General features: G+C 36.6%; 1 protein-coding gene across 1 annotated transcript; it reads right to left on the minus strand.

The window, feature by feature from the left end:
* Positions 1-393: 393 nt before the first annotated feature.
* Positions 394-10,942, minus strand: tspan2a (tetraspanin 2a). The gene is made up of 8 exons (XM_028002562.1): positions 10,676-10,942; positions 7,510-7,612; positions 2,752-2,849; positions 2,264-2,338; positions 2,077-2,166; positions 1,921-1,989; positions 1,584-1,667; positions 394-1,444 (listed from the first exon to the last, which is right to left on the minus strand). The coding sequence occupies exons 1-8, from the start codon at positions 10,742-10,744 to the stop codon at positions 1,379-1,381; spliced, it is 654 nt and encodes a 217-aa protein (XP_027858363.1). The 5' UTR covers positions 10,745-10,942; the 3' UTR covers positions 394-1,378.
* Between the last annotated feature and the right edge of the window lie 4,740 nt (positions 10,943-15,682).

The raw sequence follows: 15,682 nt of genomic DNA on the forward strand, positions 1-15,682 counted from the left end.
AAAATCCTTTGTTTTACACCAAGCCTAACTGGAGTGTTTGTTGAAAAGCAAAATTTTAATCTTATCTGATTGGAACATACCATTCCAGTTAGAGCACCATCAGCATATATTAGACCCAATGCATTTTTATTGGTGTTGCAAAACCTTTAACAATCTGTTGGCATGTACAGTATATTGTGTCTAATGGTTGTTCTGGAGACTTGGCACTATTGTAACTAGTAAGCCACCCAAGTCTCCACGTGATGGCAAGATTAAATAGGTTTGTCACGTTTTCAATTGCTAAATGATTTAACTGTTGTGATTGTAGCTATTATCTTGCAGTCAGACTGACTCGTTCTGTTTTGGCTGAACTGAACAAGCTTTTGAATGCAGATCAACAACAAAACGACTCAATATGAGCACCCAGTATGTTTAATTATCATTAACAGAACAACAGACTGTATTATTTTCTATTTCACATCTTATTGGCACACAAACAAAATTTACATCCACAGAAATTCCCACAAAATGCAAACTAGTTTACTGTTACAGTTTAAATGTGCTCAAGAAGAGCCCAGCGCAACACATTACTGACCTCAGAAAAATTTGTAGATTTACAAAAGGGGCAGTTCTTCATCAGACCTCCCTAACAATTTGAGTTTTCATTCGTGCTGTACAGTAGAAATACTTGAAAGTGGAGGCAGAGAACAAGCACAGTTATGTACATGTTAAATATACGTAAAATTGCACACGTTATCCTGTAGTTGCAGGTTAGACTATAACTTAAAAGGTTCAAATAGGCACACAATGGAAACTCACTCTGCAAAGGTAGGCTAGTCCTCAAAACTCTTAATCACACAAAGTTTGATGAGAAACTTTGCAAATAGATGGACCTGATAAATAGTGTTGACTGCAAATGTGTAAAATAGTTCATATTTACAGCAATACTCCTCCATCATAAACATTCTTGTGTCATAGAAGGCCTTATGTATTGTGTTGTAGCTACAGTTCAGTATGACAAACTCTGCAGAGCACCATCTAACAAAAACATGTTAATAGCAGGGAGTGTCACAACGTCATGCTAAAAAGCAAAGCATTAAGAATGGAAAATAACAGTAATAAATCAGTGTTCCTGGGCTGGTAAAGTCACGGGGAGAAGCTTTGAAATGATCCAGCGTGTCGTGTTGAATGCAGTTTGGGCAGTTAACCTCCCCACCTCTCCAGTCTAATCTAAAAGGAATGTCAGACATGCAACCATGGTGCTGCTCTACCCATACGGATACAATGATTATAAAGGGTTGTACGCATGTGTGGGGGTCCAGTTGTTGTTGTGTGAGTATGTGTGTGTGTGTGTGTGCGTGGGGGTGTGTGTGTGTGTGTGAGGGAGTCATAACCCCAACTATATAACTTCTCTGCTGTTCCTGATCGCACAACACAGGACCATGCTGAAGATCATTCCAATAATCTGAAAACAGACATAAACAGGTAACAAGATGAAACTCCTAATTCATTATTGTATGAAAATCACAAGCCAGAACCTTTAGACAGATATTCAGACATTGTAAAAGATCAGAGTTTAAGGTGAAAGTTTTCCAAATTCTCACCATTACTCCAGCGATGCCAATCCCTATATATCCAATGATGAGCAGCTTTTCATCGAAGAAGTTTAATATTGCAGTATGACAGTCCTAAAGACTCAAAGAAAGGAAAGGTTTAACAAATAAGAATCTGAAGTGCTGCGATGGACTGGCGACCTGTCCAGAGTGAACCCCGCCTCTCGCCCGAAATGTCTCGCTGGAGATAGGCACCAGCACCCCTCCCGACCCCACTAGTGACAAGGGTGTAAGAAATTGGATGGATTGATGGATGAATCTGAAGTGGTCAATCAGAATCAGTGCTATACTGCCACCATGTGACTAAGAAGTGTTACAATTATCTTACCGTGTCCTCTGTTTGGTCTGGGCATAATTCTGGATTTTTCTCGAAATTGGTAGCTCCACAGCAATTCAGCTGTTCATGCAAAAGGTAAATAAATATGGTTATGACAGTGATTCAAGGTCTAAGGATACAATGAGACAAAAGCTACGCTGTACTCACAGTTTTGTGATAAATTAGTGCTACGGCAGTGCCATTAATGTTATTATCAGCAATGGAGTCGCTATAAAACTTCTGGATTTCCTCAGCAATCTATTATAAAAGAACAAAAGAGTACTGATTAACTCCTGGTGTTTTGACAAGCTGAGATAACGTAATTTGTTCCTTAAACAATAATCAATTATTTCACCTGTTCTTTGTTCAAGAATCCAAACACACCAGCAGTGATCTCTGCTCCAAAGATTATCAGAAGACAGGCAAAGAACTGCAAAAGTGGGAAAGAAGGCTTATTGTTGCAAATACTTTGTTATTTATGTATTTATTTTTCACATTATTTTTCAGTAAATGATCACTGTAAATGATCACAGTGATCATTTACAGTACAACCTATGATTTAAATATAGACAATGTGAGTGTTTTTTAAACGAATCATAAGTAAAGTTGTTAAATTAGTTAAACAGCAGCTTCTTTTAAAATGAAAAATAATTTCAAAACATTTTCAATAAGTAATAGAAACCCTGTAATAGCTTATATATAAAACAAGAAACTAGAAATTTATATTAATCTCCATAGAAATTTAAAGTGAAGAATTACGAGTTCTAGATTTTGAGTGAGAAAAAATAAGATAAAGTTTTGCATTACAGCAACACAAGTTTAGTTTTAAGCACTTGAACTCACAGATGCAAGAAGACACTGAGACTCCCGTATGGCACCAAAACAACCGAAGAACCCGACGACCATCATCAGGCCTCCTGCACCAAGAAGGATGTAAACAGCTGCAGAAAGACAGAGAAGGGTTGATCATGATTATTCAGTGTTTGTTAATTTTTCTCAGAAAATCTAAACATTTGAGGGAAGAATTTTCATTTTCCTGCAGTTCACAGCTTCACCTGATGGTGGCAGCATGATCCAACGTGCCTTCATGTCTTTGTGAAGGTTTATAAAAAGACTGTTTGTTGTGTTTGGGTAACAGCAGAAACATGTAGGTGGAAAAGTCTTTACCAAATCAAAACTTCAGAGCCGCCTCCCACCCTCACAGTTGGATTATCAGGCTTCTCCTACACCGAGTTTCACAGCTTTCTATGGAGATAAGTGCTAGCTGTCAACTTGATTGCTCCCTTCAAAGAGATTATTTTTAAGATATGGGTGTTTGTAAATGGTTTTGACAAACTGCCTTTAGATTGTAAATAATGTATCTAAAATCTAAAGTAAACTGATTTTTTGAGATGAGAAGATGTTGAGACAGTTCCACTAAAAGGATCTGGTTTTGGCCCCTCCACATATAGCCATAAGATCTTCCATGTCCTTGATGAAATCAATGTTAAATTAAAAGCAAAACTGATCTGAGCGAGTTTCCACTGTGTTATTTTGGTGCTGTTTTCACTTGTAGGCTTTGTTCTTTCATGTTCTTGGAAACTGAAGCAGTGGAACAGACACCATCCGTCTCGTAAAGCTGCAAATCAAATTTTGGATGGCTCAAATGCTGGTAACCACGACCGTCTCTGCTCGTCTCCAGTCTGGTTGACGTCATCTCCTCTGTCTGCTCCCCTGCTCCCAGCCTTCACTACTGAGTCCTCCTCTACGCTGCAACTATACACCAGGCTGCTCCCCGAGGTCCGTGGTTAGAGCCTAATCACTGCAGCAATATAATTAACCCACATGGGCCCAATGCAAGCTGTTGTTTTCCTGTTGTCGAACAAAAGCGCAGGGAAATGCGAGCAAGTAGATTGCTGACCTGGAGGGAGCTGAAGCGTGGTATGATCGGATTCAAAGCAAATTTTCTGGCCCAACATATCTGCAATGGAAAATATGATGGGCCAAAAAATCTTCCACTGTATATAAAAGGTGTCTACACATTTTCCATCAGTCAGTCATTTTAACACTTGTTCTTTTATAGAACGTCCTGTTAGTGAATCCAGTGACATCTTGCAGACACAGACCAAGCAGCCCTGGTGGTTTTTAAAGCAGGTATGAGACAGAAACAGGCATTAGTAAGTGTAAACATCTGCATTCTCATCTGCATCTCTTAGTTAAACTCTGTCCCTATCTTATATACACACGCGATGGTTCTATACACACTGGAAAGTGCAGAGGTGACAGTAAGGCAAGTGAATCATCCACAGGGAATGCTGTTCTTTTGTCTTATTAAGGTAGCACTGTGTTTGCTCTCCGTGCCTGAGGTGAATTGTTCCTAGTGATGCCTTACTATTGTTTCCGGGAACTTTACGATGGCATTTATTTTGTTGTGACTGATCCTTGGAACCATGTTGCAAATAAACAGATGCCCAAATTGCTCCAGGTGTCATTCAGCCTGGATCTAATTTCATAAAACGAGAAGAGTAAATCAGATTTATGCTGCACACACTAACTCATTGGAGATGCTGAGCTGCCTCCGATAATTATGCACCTACTCATTCACTGAGGCTACTTCAGATTTTTAAAGCTTTAAATCATCATATGTAGGTGGAACATGAGCTGTTATTAATATTATTCCTCCAAGAGGAAGGGTTCCACAGAGCAGTATTGGCTTGCTGACAGAACTGTTCATCAAGTTGTTCCTCCATGAATCTAAACAGGGATATTTTTCTATATTATCAACCATACTAACAAGGTTTCTGATTCCCATGTACAGGAAACAATATAGAAAAAGTATAATTAAACTTCCTAATGTTGTTATATTTATGTAAACCTCAAAATGGCACCAGAAATACCTATTATTTTCAATAAATTTATTTCTAATGAGTCTACTGACATGATATGCTAATATTATAACATTCCTCTATTGTATCAGTTCTAATAAAAGATGCATCTACAGCTAAAAACATAGTTTTAACATCTACATGACTTACAGTGTAGGGCTAATCTATTGATTATATTTTAGATTACCCAATTAATAATTGGATTGCAAAAGGTCCTTAATAGATTGTTTTACAGAATCCAAAACAGGTGAAGCTAAAACTATGCCACTTTCAGATAAAGGTTTGTTTTTAGTCTTAAATGCAAGATATATATGTTTTTATACAGTTTTGGCTTAATTACTGCTCTGAGTGTTTTGTTCTTATACCACACGGCCTTATTATTAACTGTAGTTATTAATTTATTGATTACTAAATTAGCTGATTATTTCAATAATCGATTTATCACGATGAATCAGATTTTTTCATCCTTACTATAAATGTTGTTCAGGTGTTATTTTGAATGTTCTGGCGTGCAGAATCTTCTATGCAAAGTTCGCTGTTAGTATAGCAACCAATTTCATGTGTATTTTAAAACAATAAGATTAGAAAGTTCTTGGAAGATCTCTTTGTTTTATCCATCATAAGGTGTTTCTTGGGACAGACCTAATGAGCAACCCATCAGGCCATCAGTTAGGAGTAACTCAGCAAAAGTTACTGTACACTGAAACGAAGTTTTTTTGTTGCCGCCGGTGAAACATGATGGTAAATTTAGCAAACAGGTTTTTGTTTTGTTTTGTTTTTTTCTTTAAAGAAATTTAGTGAAGCCGCAGTAAACACTGATAAAAATAGATTAAAAAAATAAGAGTAAAAATATATTTAACTGACAGGTGTTTGGATATTTGCATGTAACCAAATTGTAACGATATCTCACCCTGACTTTGCATAAATTTCCAATTTCCAGTGCGCAACATTTTTAAAATTCTGTGAACCAAGATATGACGGTTAAAAAAAAAAAAAAGACAATCGGAGAGTTTCCAACTGACACACCCAACCTGCTCCTCCTGAGGGAAGAACTGGTTCCATGACAGGACAGCAGGGAGTTGATGAAGTGAAGTCACCATTTTAGGTCATGCTCTAAACGGGAGCAACAAGAACAGGCTTCTTTCAAAGCGTGTGCTCCTACACAGAACAAGAAATAGAGAGCCTGTTGTATTGAGGACTGAGCACTGAGGCTGCTTGTCTTCGCTACTGTACGTCTTAATAATCTGCTGTGTGTTTAGTGGGAGTTACGCAAAAAAAAAAAAAAAAACCTCATTCAGTATTCAAAAAGCCACCTGACTACAAAGTGTCACCAAGTTAATGTTATCACATTTCTATGTTATCACATAGAAATGCAGCCCGAAACAGGGCTGCATTTCTATCATTTCCAAAGATCTCCATGAGCAGTTCATTTATTCATTCATTCTAACAATCCAAATCTGTTAGGCAATGCAAGACACATCAGTTTATAACTTATAAACATTTTCACTCAGCAATTTTGCAGTTTCCAAAATTCACAGATTTTGCTGCTATTTTCTCCTGCAGATCCTTCTGGATCTGAGAATATAGCTAACTTTGAGGTGTTCCTTTCGGTTTATTTTAGGATAACAAGAAAAGCTCCGGGGGCGCCACATGGCTCAGTGGTAGAGCAGGTGGTCTATTTACACAAGCTACAGTCCTCAACGCAGTTGTTCTTGGTTTCGATTCTCGGCCCTGGGCCATTTGCTGCATGTCTTCCACTTCGCTCTCTGCCCTCCTTCCTGTACAGCTACTGTTAAATAAATGGCATAAAAAAACTTAAAAAGGAAATCTTCACAGTAATTTAAGAACATTCATTTTCCACAAGCCATAGTATTCTTTAAGGTAAAACGTACATGTTCTAAACTAAAAATGTATGCAAATATGTTGAGTAACCACCACACAGAAGCCAGCAGTATTCTTTCACATGAGAGCAACTTTACAGTAGATTCAATCTAACAGGAAGCGACATACGTATGTGGTAAGTGGTTAATGGACCACATGAATAACCGCACCCATCTTCCATCTAAATGCAACATCAATTTTTTACTAATGCTTTCAACTGATGATGAAATTGCAGTGATGAAAACATCTATATTCAATAAATTGGAATATCCATTCCCTTTAGGTTTCATCAGATTGAAAAGTATTTGAAAATCATAGCACCCTTTAAGCTGCTATTAATTACACTTTCATTTAAGCCCACGTTTTATTATTACATCCGTTTCTTTTATTGGTCTGATATAATATTCTGACCTGCTAAGAAATTAAATGTTGGATTTTCATTCACTGTAATTATTAACACATTGGATTTGCTCATGCATCCTGACATAGGTTTGCTTCTCTGGAAGACAAAAACAAAGGAGGAACCTGCATGGTTTACACTTAGACACTTCGCATTACCATGTGATATAATTAGCTCGTTCATATGAGGCCTACTGATGTCATGTAGCTAATGATGTAAGCTTATATTTCAGGTTTAAATATGTTAAAGTTAGAAATAGAAATACTTTATGATCAAGTTTACAGCTATGTGCTGTTTTAAATTTGGTATTGGCCTAAATGGAAACACGGATTGACGAGATCTATATGTAGCATGCTGCCTTCTTCAAATGTAAATTATATACTCTTAATGCACTGAAGTTGAAAAATGTTTTAATTGTGTAAGGTGAGCGAGGGAGACCAAAAAACTGCAACGTACCGATGAAGAAGGTGTCAGGAGCGCCATCGCCTGTCAGGAGCTTCACTGTGTTTGGGTCAAACCTCAGCCACAGTCCCACAGCCAGCACCAACAAGCCCGACAACTGCAAAACGATCACATTTCCAAAGTAATAATTTAATAAACCAAAAATACAATAAATAATAAAGATTTCTGAAAATTATTTTTCTTATTTCTAACAGTTGATAGTGACACTTTGAGCCTTATTGTCCTTATTCTTTCCTTTACAATCAAGAAAACAAAGTACTAACCCTTTACATAATTGTTAAAAGAGGTAAGTATTTTGAATGCTCCTAATAATTTTGGGTATGTTTTGTTCTTTATTAAGTTTTTTTCCATATTGGTTTCATCTTTGCTTATTAGATATTGACATGGAGTATTTATGGGGTGTAGTTATGGACACAGAATGTTAAACTGAAATAAAAAAATTAATTACCAGATCAATGACTGATCAAACCCCTAAAATTAATCTATGGTTTGCTTCTTTTTGACTATACCATCTTGTTAGTTAACGTTCTTCAGTAGGTGGCGCTGTTGTTCTTGTCTCACCAGTGAGATGATTTCTGATGCTCACTGCCTGTTTTCTTTCTGTTTATTCAAAACAGGCACGTGCCAAGAATGTTAATGGTTCACCTCTTCAGCAACTCTGGCTCTGATAAAAGAAACTGAAAAGAAAAAGTTCAAGTATGTTTGCTGCGAATTGTCGCTCCTGTTTTGGGTGTGGCCAGACTTGAAACAAACCCTGAGAAAAATTTTTTTTTTCTCAAACCCCACATGAACCAAAACCCTAACATCCTAAGAAGACAACCAAAATGTGTGATCAATAAATAGCGCCTTCTTGTCTTTTTTCCTAATCCTTTGAAGCCTAATAAAGTGTTACCTCATTGCCTAATGGGTATTATCAATAAAAGAAGATTCTTGCTGCAGTATCTCACTTGTCTACATGGACTTTTAGAACAAGAACATCAGGGGGCCATCTCCCAGGGTGCACTTCAGCCACTGGTTGTGCCAGCCTCACAGCGCCTTGGTGATGTAACTCACGTTGGCATTGGCTGCATGTTGGCTGTGCACCCCAAAATGACAGCGCACTGTACGCCTCTTTTGGCTCTAGCCACAAGAGCTCTCCTTTCTGTCTCAAAATGGCAAAAACAAAGAGGCTGCTGTCAGTTTTGGGGTGAGACAAGAGATCATCTTACAGAGCACAGAATCAATGCTGCCTCTTAAACTCATATATAGTGTATTATTTAACAGTAAAACACCAGTACTCACAGCTGACAACCAAAATGACATTTGCCTTTGTATCTGTATTGATTTTCCTTTCTGAATGAGCAAGAAATGAAAAATAGCTCTGGTTCTGAATTTACAACTAATAGAAGATTATGTGAGTTTAAACCAGGGGTGCAATCAAATGAATATGTAACTGATGCCAGCAAAAACCGAAGTTGTTATACAAGAAATTGAAGAACAGAAGAGAAAAACATTAAAACAAATCTAAATTCTCTTTAACAAGCCTTCACATGCAACATTTCTTTCATTCTTTGCAATTTATTTAAAACAATCTAAAAATATTCAGTACTGTAAAAAAAATATACGTTTTGCTTTCTTGTCACTCTTAAATGTTAGATGATCTAACTAATTTCACTGTAATATCTGCCAATGATAATTTGAGCAAACAGAAAAAGAAACAAGGTCATAAGTGAAACACTGTACGTAACTGTCTCCTAAACCTAATAACCACACTTGGCAGCAGCAAGTTATGAGTCTGTGGAGGAATTTTGATGCACATTTACATGTATTGGACTTACTGTATGTCCAGACTTTGACTACCTTCATAATCATTTTGGGACAGGCTTTTGTGTTCTTTTTACAGAGCAGTAATTCTCCCTTGGGATTTTCCAGGAAATGCATTTTCTGCCCTGTTAGGTCTGGTTCCTTTGTGGACTAATGAAAGAGTTATCAATGCGGTCTTAGAGTAATTTTGGTTAGCCATCCACATCTTGGAACATTCACCACTGTTGTTTCATCAATTTGTAGACAGTGGCTCTTACTGTGGTTCACTGCAATCCAGAAGCATTAGAGACTGCTTTGTATCTCTTTAAAAACCAATATATGTCACTTTTTTTACTTGTCTTTTCTAGAAGTTTTGTTTTTGTTATTACTGGAGCATAATTTGTTTCTTTGTGAGATATTTTATCCTACTTTATGTTGTCAGAATGGTGCTATTTAACGGGCATATTGATTCTGCAGATTAGTATTTACGCCTGGGTGTGGCTTGTGAAATCAGGCCATCTTTCCAAGTTAACTGAGGCTTGACTTCTTCTTCTTCATATAGGCTAGGCTGTAGCAGCTAATTTATGTGAGATGATGAGACAGTGCATGAAAAGCAAGCACCATGTAGCCAAAGGTCCATCTAAACTTTCTCTAAGCAGCTCATCAAACTAAAACAAACGGATGCAGCATCTTCTGCAAAATGAATATGCCTCCTAAAAAAATGCTGTGTACTGAACCCAGCATTGGAATAGGAAAGTCACAACACAATGCCAAATCAGAAGGGATATGTGTTGGAAACATAGCAGCATAGTGCAGCTCTAATGAACAGCATGTGCTGTGGAGTAGACAGGGTACTTTACATGCAAGATAAATCATTCTGAATATAACAGAGATTGTCTTTCCTAAATTAATATTTAAACACACTTTATATATCATTTATAACAAGGCTGCTATATTACTTCAGCGCTGTTAAATTAATAAAATGAAATATGTGTATTAAGATGGGTTGAAGTAGGGAGGTAGTGCAGACGCAGAGAGGATGTGTACTGAACAGGTGCTTAATAACGATCTGCAGAAATATATTCTCTTTAAAACTCTTAAAGTAGGCTCCCATTAAAACACAGTATAAACAAATGGTACGCATATGGCGTGTCATAAATATTGAACATGTAAACACCACTGCGAGACGAAGTGGATCACAAAGGCGCCAACAGTTTCTTGCCATCGGAAAAGATGATTATGTCGCTTAAAAACGACGGAAATCTTCTGCCTTTGCGATTGTATGCTAATCACAAAACATCAGAATATGCCCACACATCCGAGTGTTACATATGAACAGCAAGGTCTCCACGCAAATTCATTTTCATCGCGGGCTCACCCAGAAGATGAAGTTGAAGGCGAAGAGCAGATATTTCACGCATTTCATCCCGCCTTGCACTTTGCTCATGATGTCGCCTGATTTTGTCGATTTGTCCGATCAGAAGCCTTTGTCTTGTTTTGGTTTTATTTTGCGAACCGTCGCGTCCTACCACTGAACATCAGCCCCATGCAATGATGATGAAAACCTGCCCCGTTAGTCTATATGAAAACATGCGCACAAGCTGCTCAGGCTGCCTGGGAAGCTGCTACCGCCCAATGGTGATGGGAGCGCTCTGGAGGAGGGGGCCAAACGGTTCCTCCACATGGGTTACATCAGTTTTTGACGTTGGCTTTAGTGACCTGGTCAATGAGAAATTCTGCTGTAATGAATTTTTTTCAACCGGCCTCATTTGCAAGGAAAATTGGTTTGCAGCTATGACTAAATCCACGAATTATATAACAATCTGTGTGAATCGGGGGGCGTAACAGACGTGGCATCTGTTATTTTTATTCTATTTTTGATCAATCTAGTTTTTATTTGTACTCTTGTAACAACAGTTGTTATTGTTGACTTGAGAGACTCTTTGCTGTTCATGTGCAACAAAAATTGTCTCTTTTTCCTAAACTCTTAGGAAACAATGTGCTGCGTAATTGTGAAATGGAGACTGTTGTGTTTTTTGTTAAAAAAGGACATTTTTATGAATAAAAATCTGGTCACTGTGGCATGCATGGATAGAACCACCTTTTTTGTACTTGCAGCTACAGGTGATTTAGAGTACATTTCTAACAGTCTTGTCTTGGTAAAATTGGACCACAGTCAGACTGGAAGAAAATAACTGGTAGACATCTAACTGGTAACTGGTAGACATCCAGTATTGCCTTGTTTTGCGCAATCAGCCTTCCTATTAACTGTGACCAGCTTCACTGTAAAGATGGTAGTATTTGAATTTCAATTCATGGTGTAAAATTAGGAAACAAGTTAAATGAGGAGTTAAACCAAAGTCAAAATTTAATACAATTTAAAAGGAAATATAAGGAGGTAATTTTCACAAGATATAGAAATATGAGTGAGCGATAGCACTAATATGTATGTAAATTGAGGCTAACGCATATGAGTGTGTGTGGGTATGGCTGAATGTATATATTTAGACATATGTAAACCCAGATAAAATGGAAAATTAATTAACCAAAGTCGATTTTTTATTTTTTTGACTCAATAATGAGGGTCCGACTGAAAATATGGTATAAGTTTATGGGGTAGGAGTTCATAAATTGCTACTCCTTTTTGAGCATGTTAAGATCACTGTGGTATAAAAATATGTGTCTTTTGCATTCCTTGTTTATGTGTGTGACTTTATACTTCTATCATGTTTGAAATAAATTAATTAATTTTCATAGTAAGGATGGTACAGTGGGTTTAGTGTGATGTGCAGTGTTCATTTTTCACAATGCAGAGCATTTTTCTATTTTGGGACAAATTTTCAGTTTTGTTCTCAGAGCACCTTATTCCATCTTCCACTTTCTTGAGACTTTCAAGCTGCATCGGTGACTCAACCAGCTGATAAAGAAGGATGACAATGCAAACTTATGCAGAAAAAGTTCCTGCCCACTGTCATCCTCATTTTGAATGACTCTTTGAAGAAACTTGGCTAGTTTAAGTTGAAACATCATTTAATTTCCCTTTGGGTTTAACAAACTCTGTTGAATGAAATTTAATTGAAATAGCTTGGATGTTCATCTCTTTATAAGTTTCCAGTTTTCCATACTGTTTTCATATTTGGATGATGCACTGAATAGATCTTTCTGAGGTTTTAGATGTTGTTTTATAACAGAACCCTACTTTCAACTTGTCCACAACTTTTTGTTTGACAGGTCAGACGTGTTTACTAGTTTAATTGTAAAAACACTTCAGTTTATATATCACATTCCTTCCACTTCACAACTATGCAGTACTTTGATTAGGACAATCCTATAAAACCAAAAATAAAATACATTTAAGTTTTGGTTTGTAATGTGACAAAATGTGAGGCACTGTACTTGTATAATCTGAAATAAAGCAAAGGCAGGACTACACTGTCCTACAAGAGTCATTGATATCATTGTTTATTATGAAAATATAGTCTTGTCTTGTGTACATTTTACACACAGACTAAAACAGACACCAAGTCTACTCTTACACTAAGTCTACATACAGACAGCTCTGCTTACTCTAAAACTTTGAATACATTCATGATCTTCAAATGAAATATTCAGTTCAGTTCATTTAAATTCTGCTTATAGTGATTTTCCTGCAGAAACTGCAAAAGAAACTTGCATTTCCTGTCAATGATGTACAGATGGTATGTAGTGTCATGATTGGGAAAAAGTTTGATTCTGTTATACCTTGAGAAAAACTTGCACTTGCATTGTACGACTAAGTGGAATCAGGAAGAAATTACATTCTCCCTGAATCCTTATGTTGTGAGGTCACATTGCTGTGCTGTGTTGCCCTCATTTACAGTTTTGTTTTCAGGAATAGCACATTGTTTCATGCACTTAAGGACTATTGCATGACTGGTTCACTTTAGATCAAAAAACCTGTGTGTCCCTTTTGACTCAACACCATCGATGACACTGCATCCTAGATTCCCTGGAGGAATCTTTATTCAAGACTGTCAGTTGCAGTTTTCATTGTCCAGACATTTTTTATTGCTTTTTCTTTTTCACAAGATGGTAAAAATTCATTTTTATTGGCTTTAAACTCATTTCAATTAGCTGGTTCTCAGGAATGTTTGCTTCATTTCCTGTTGTTTATGTCTAAGTTTAGCAAATATTATTTACAGTAATTTCAATCAAAAAACAGTTTTCTGTTGCTAATGACCTTCCCCAAGGGACTAATTTGAAAAATCTTGTTTAATTTTATTTATTTATGTTTAATCTTTACACAATGTAAACATAATCTAAAAAAATATACATATTTATATTTTTTAGATATGTGCTTACAGTTGCAAAAAAAAGAAAAGAAAAAAAGAAGAAAGATCTGTGAACAATTTATGTCTGAATACAAACCATTTCCATGCATTAAAGGCCGATATGGCACATTACCAGCGCCCTTTGTCATCTGTGCAGGCCGAAGGGGGTCAGCTGGGGTTCACCCACTCTGACATCCAAGCTTCTCATGTTTGTGCCGCCTTTGTTTTCTGCCATGCTGTGGGAGGGAAACAGCGACCCCACTGTCTGAGGACCAGTTTGGGTGAATCACGGGACACATCAGATCACTGCCTACTCATTTTATTTATTTATTTATTTAGATAGATAGATAGATAGATAGATAGATAGATAGATAGATAGATAGATAGATAGATAGATAGATAGATAGATAGATAGATAGATAGATAGATAGATAGATAGATAGATAGATAGATTTTGTTTGACACTGCTGACTATCGATTTCAATGTGTAAAATTATTCAACTGCTTCATTGTCAACGTAAAATCTGACCATCCGATTCTGTCATGTAATTATCTCTGAGAAAATATACCCACGCTGATATTATGTCCTGTGGGTTTAATGGAGTGAAAATCCCATTATCCCTACGCCGTCACCGTCTCTCCATCCTCCTCAACCGTCTTTACTGTGCATCACATGCAAATTGGACACTGTGGTGTAATCTGATCGCTATATGGTGCAACTGTGAGTCACCATCGTGATCCAAGAGGCATCAAGCATCAGAGATATGATCATGGTAAAATAATTACTGCTCTTGAGATTGCATCAGCGTCATGTGTAATTCAGTTCTCAGAAATAATTGGTGATTTACTGTCAAGGTGTCAAAAGGCAACCTGTGACCTATCACCAGGAGTAGCATCAATTACAAATCCATCATTAGCTGAATCTTTTGTATGTGTCAGAGTGCATTATACATTAGAAAGACCTTCTATTAGATGAAATTATGAAAAGAGCAGATTTAAAAATTTCTTTGTCACCATCTAGTGGACAAAGTCAGAAATGCCAACTTTATCCATCAATTGCGGTTAAACATACATGAATGACAGCTGCTAATCCTAACCCTAGCCCCACAAGGACACATAGTGGTGGCAGCATAATGGTCTGAGTTATCATAAACACACAGCCAGAGCTACAATACAACAGCTTAGATCAGAGGTATCCAAACTCCTCACCACAGTTACTGAAACTGGCCAATTGAAATTGCCACATACCATAAAAAATACATTTTACTTTTTACTTTTATTAAAAATCCACAAATCATTGTAATTTTCTTTTTTATCTCTTCATTGATCAAGTAAATTGACTTCTTTAATGAAACAAAACAGTAGAGAATCTATACTAGATTTGCTATAGAAAAGGGATTTGTAAATCACTTCTGTAAAACTTTCCTAAGTGAATGGATATTTGTCATCCTATTCACATTGTAATTAAACTGAAATCTAAACAGGTACTTAATAAGAGATGTAGTTTGTAGTTTTTGCGTTCCATTTTAGGCAGGATTTTAATTTGAATGTTTTCAGAAAGACTCTGATCTTAGTTACAATTTCACCACAGTTTTCAATTAAAAAGTGTATCTATATCAACTGCCTGAACTAAAATAAAAATGTAAGCTTATGGATACTCTCCATCCAATCTAATTATTTTGTAGCTATTTTGAAAAGAAAGATGGGCAAATGTTTTTGGTTCCCAGAGACATTTTAGAAACATACACAAAGGACTCACAGCTATAATGAAAGATTTAAGGTTTTCTCAAACATGCATTGAGGAATGCATGTTTGAGAAATTAATATTCTCAAACAGGCATAAACAGAGGACAAAATTTTAACATGCTATAAAGCTCAAAAATGTCAATTTTACATAATATCCCCCCTTTAACACCTAGCTTTATTTTAATAATTAAATTAAAATGGACTTAATATAACCAGTTTTTGTGGGATAAATGTAGAACCCAGGAATAAATCCAATCAACTCAAATTTTATTATATTTCCTCTCGAATTGTTTCAGTAAATATAACATCTTGATTATGGCCACTCCTGT

This window comes from Xiphophorus couchianus, chromosome 20, assembly GCF_001444195.1.
Source record: "Xiphophorus couchianus chromosome 20, X_couchianus-1.0, whole genome shotgun sequence".
Lineage (NCBI taxonomy): Eukaryota > Metazoa > Chordata > Actinopteri > Cyprinodontiformes > Poeciliidae > Xiphophorus > Xiphophorus couchianus.

What these genes read in the sequence shown, in the direction of transcription:
- tspan2a (XM_028002562.1), bottom strand. Translation starts at nt 10,744, where the DNA reads ATGAGCAAAGTGCAAGGCGGGATGAAATGCGTGAAATATCTGCTCTTC. An exon ending in CCTTCAACTTCATCTTCTGG is followed by an intron (nt 7,613 to 10,675) that starts GTGAGCCCGCGA and finishes ATCGTTTTGCAG; the next exon opens with TTGTCGGGCTTGTTGGTGCT. An exon ending in TCCTGACACCTTCTTCATCG is followed by an intron (nt 2,850 to 7,509) that starts GTACGTTGCAGT and finishes GTCTTTCTGCAG; the next exon opens with CTGTTTACATCCTTCTTGGT.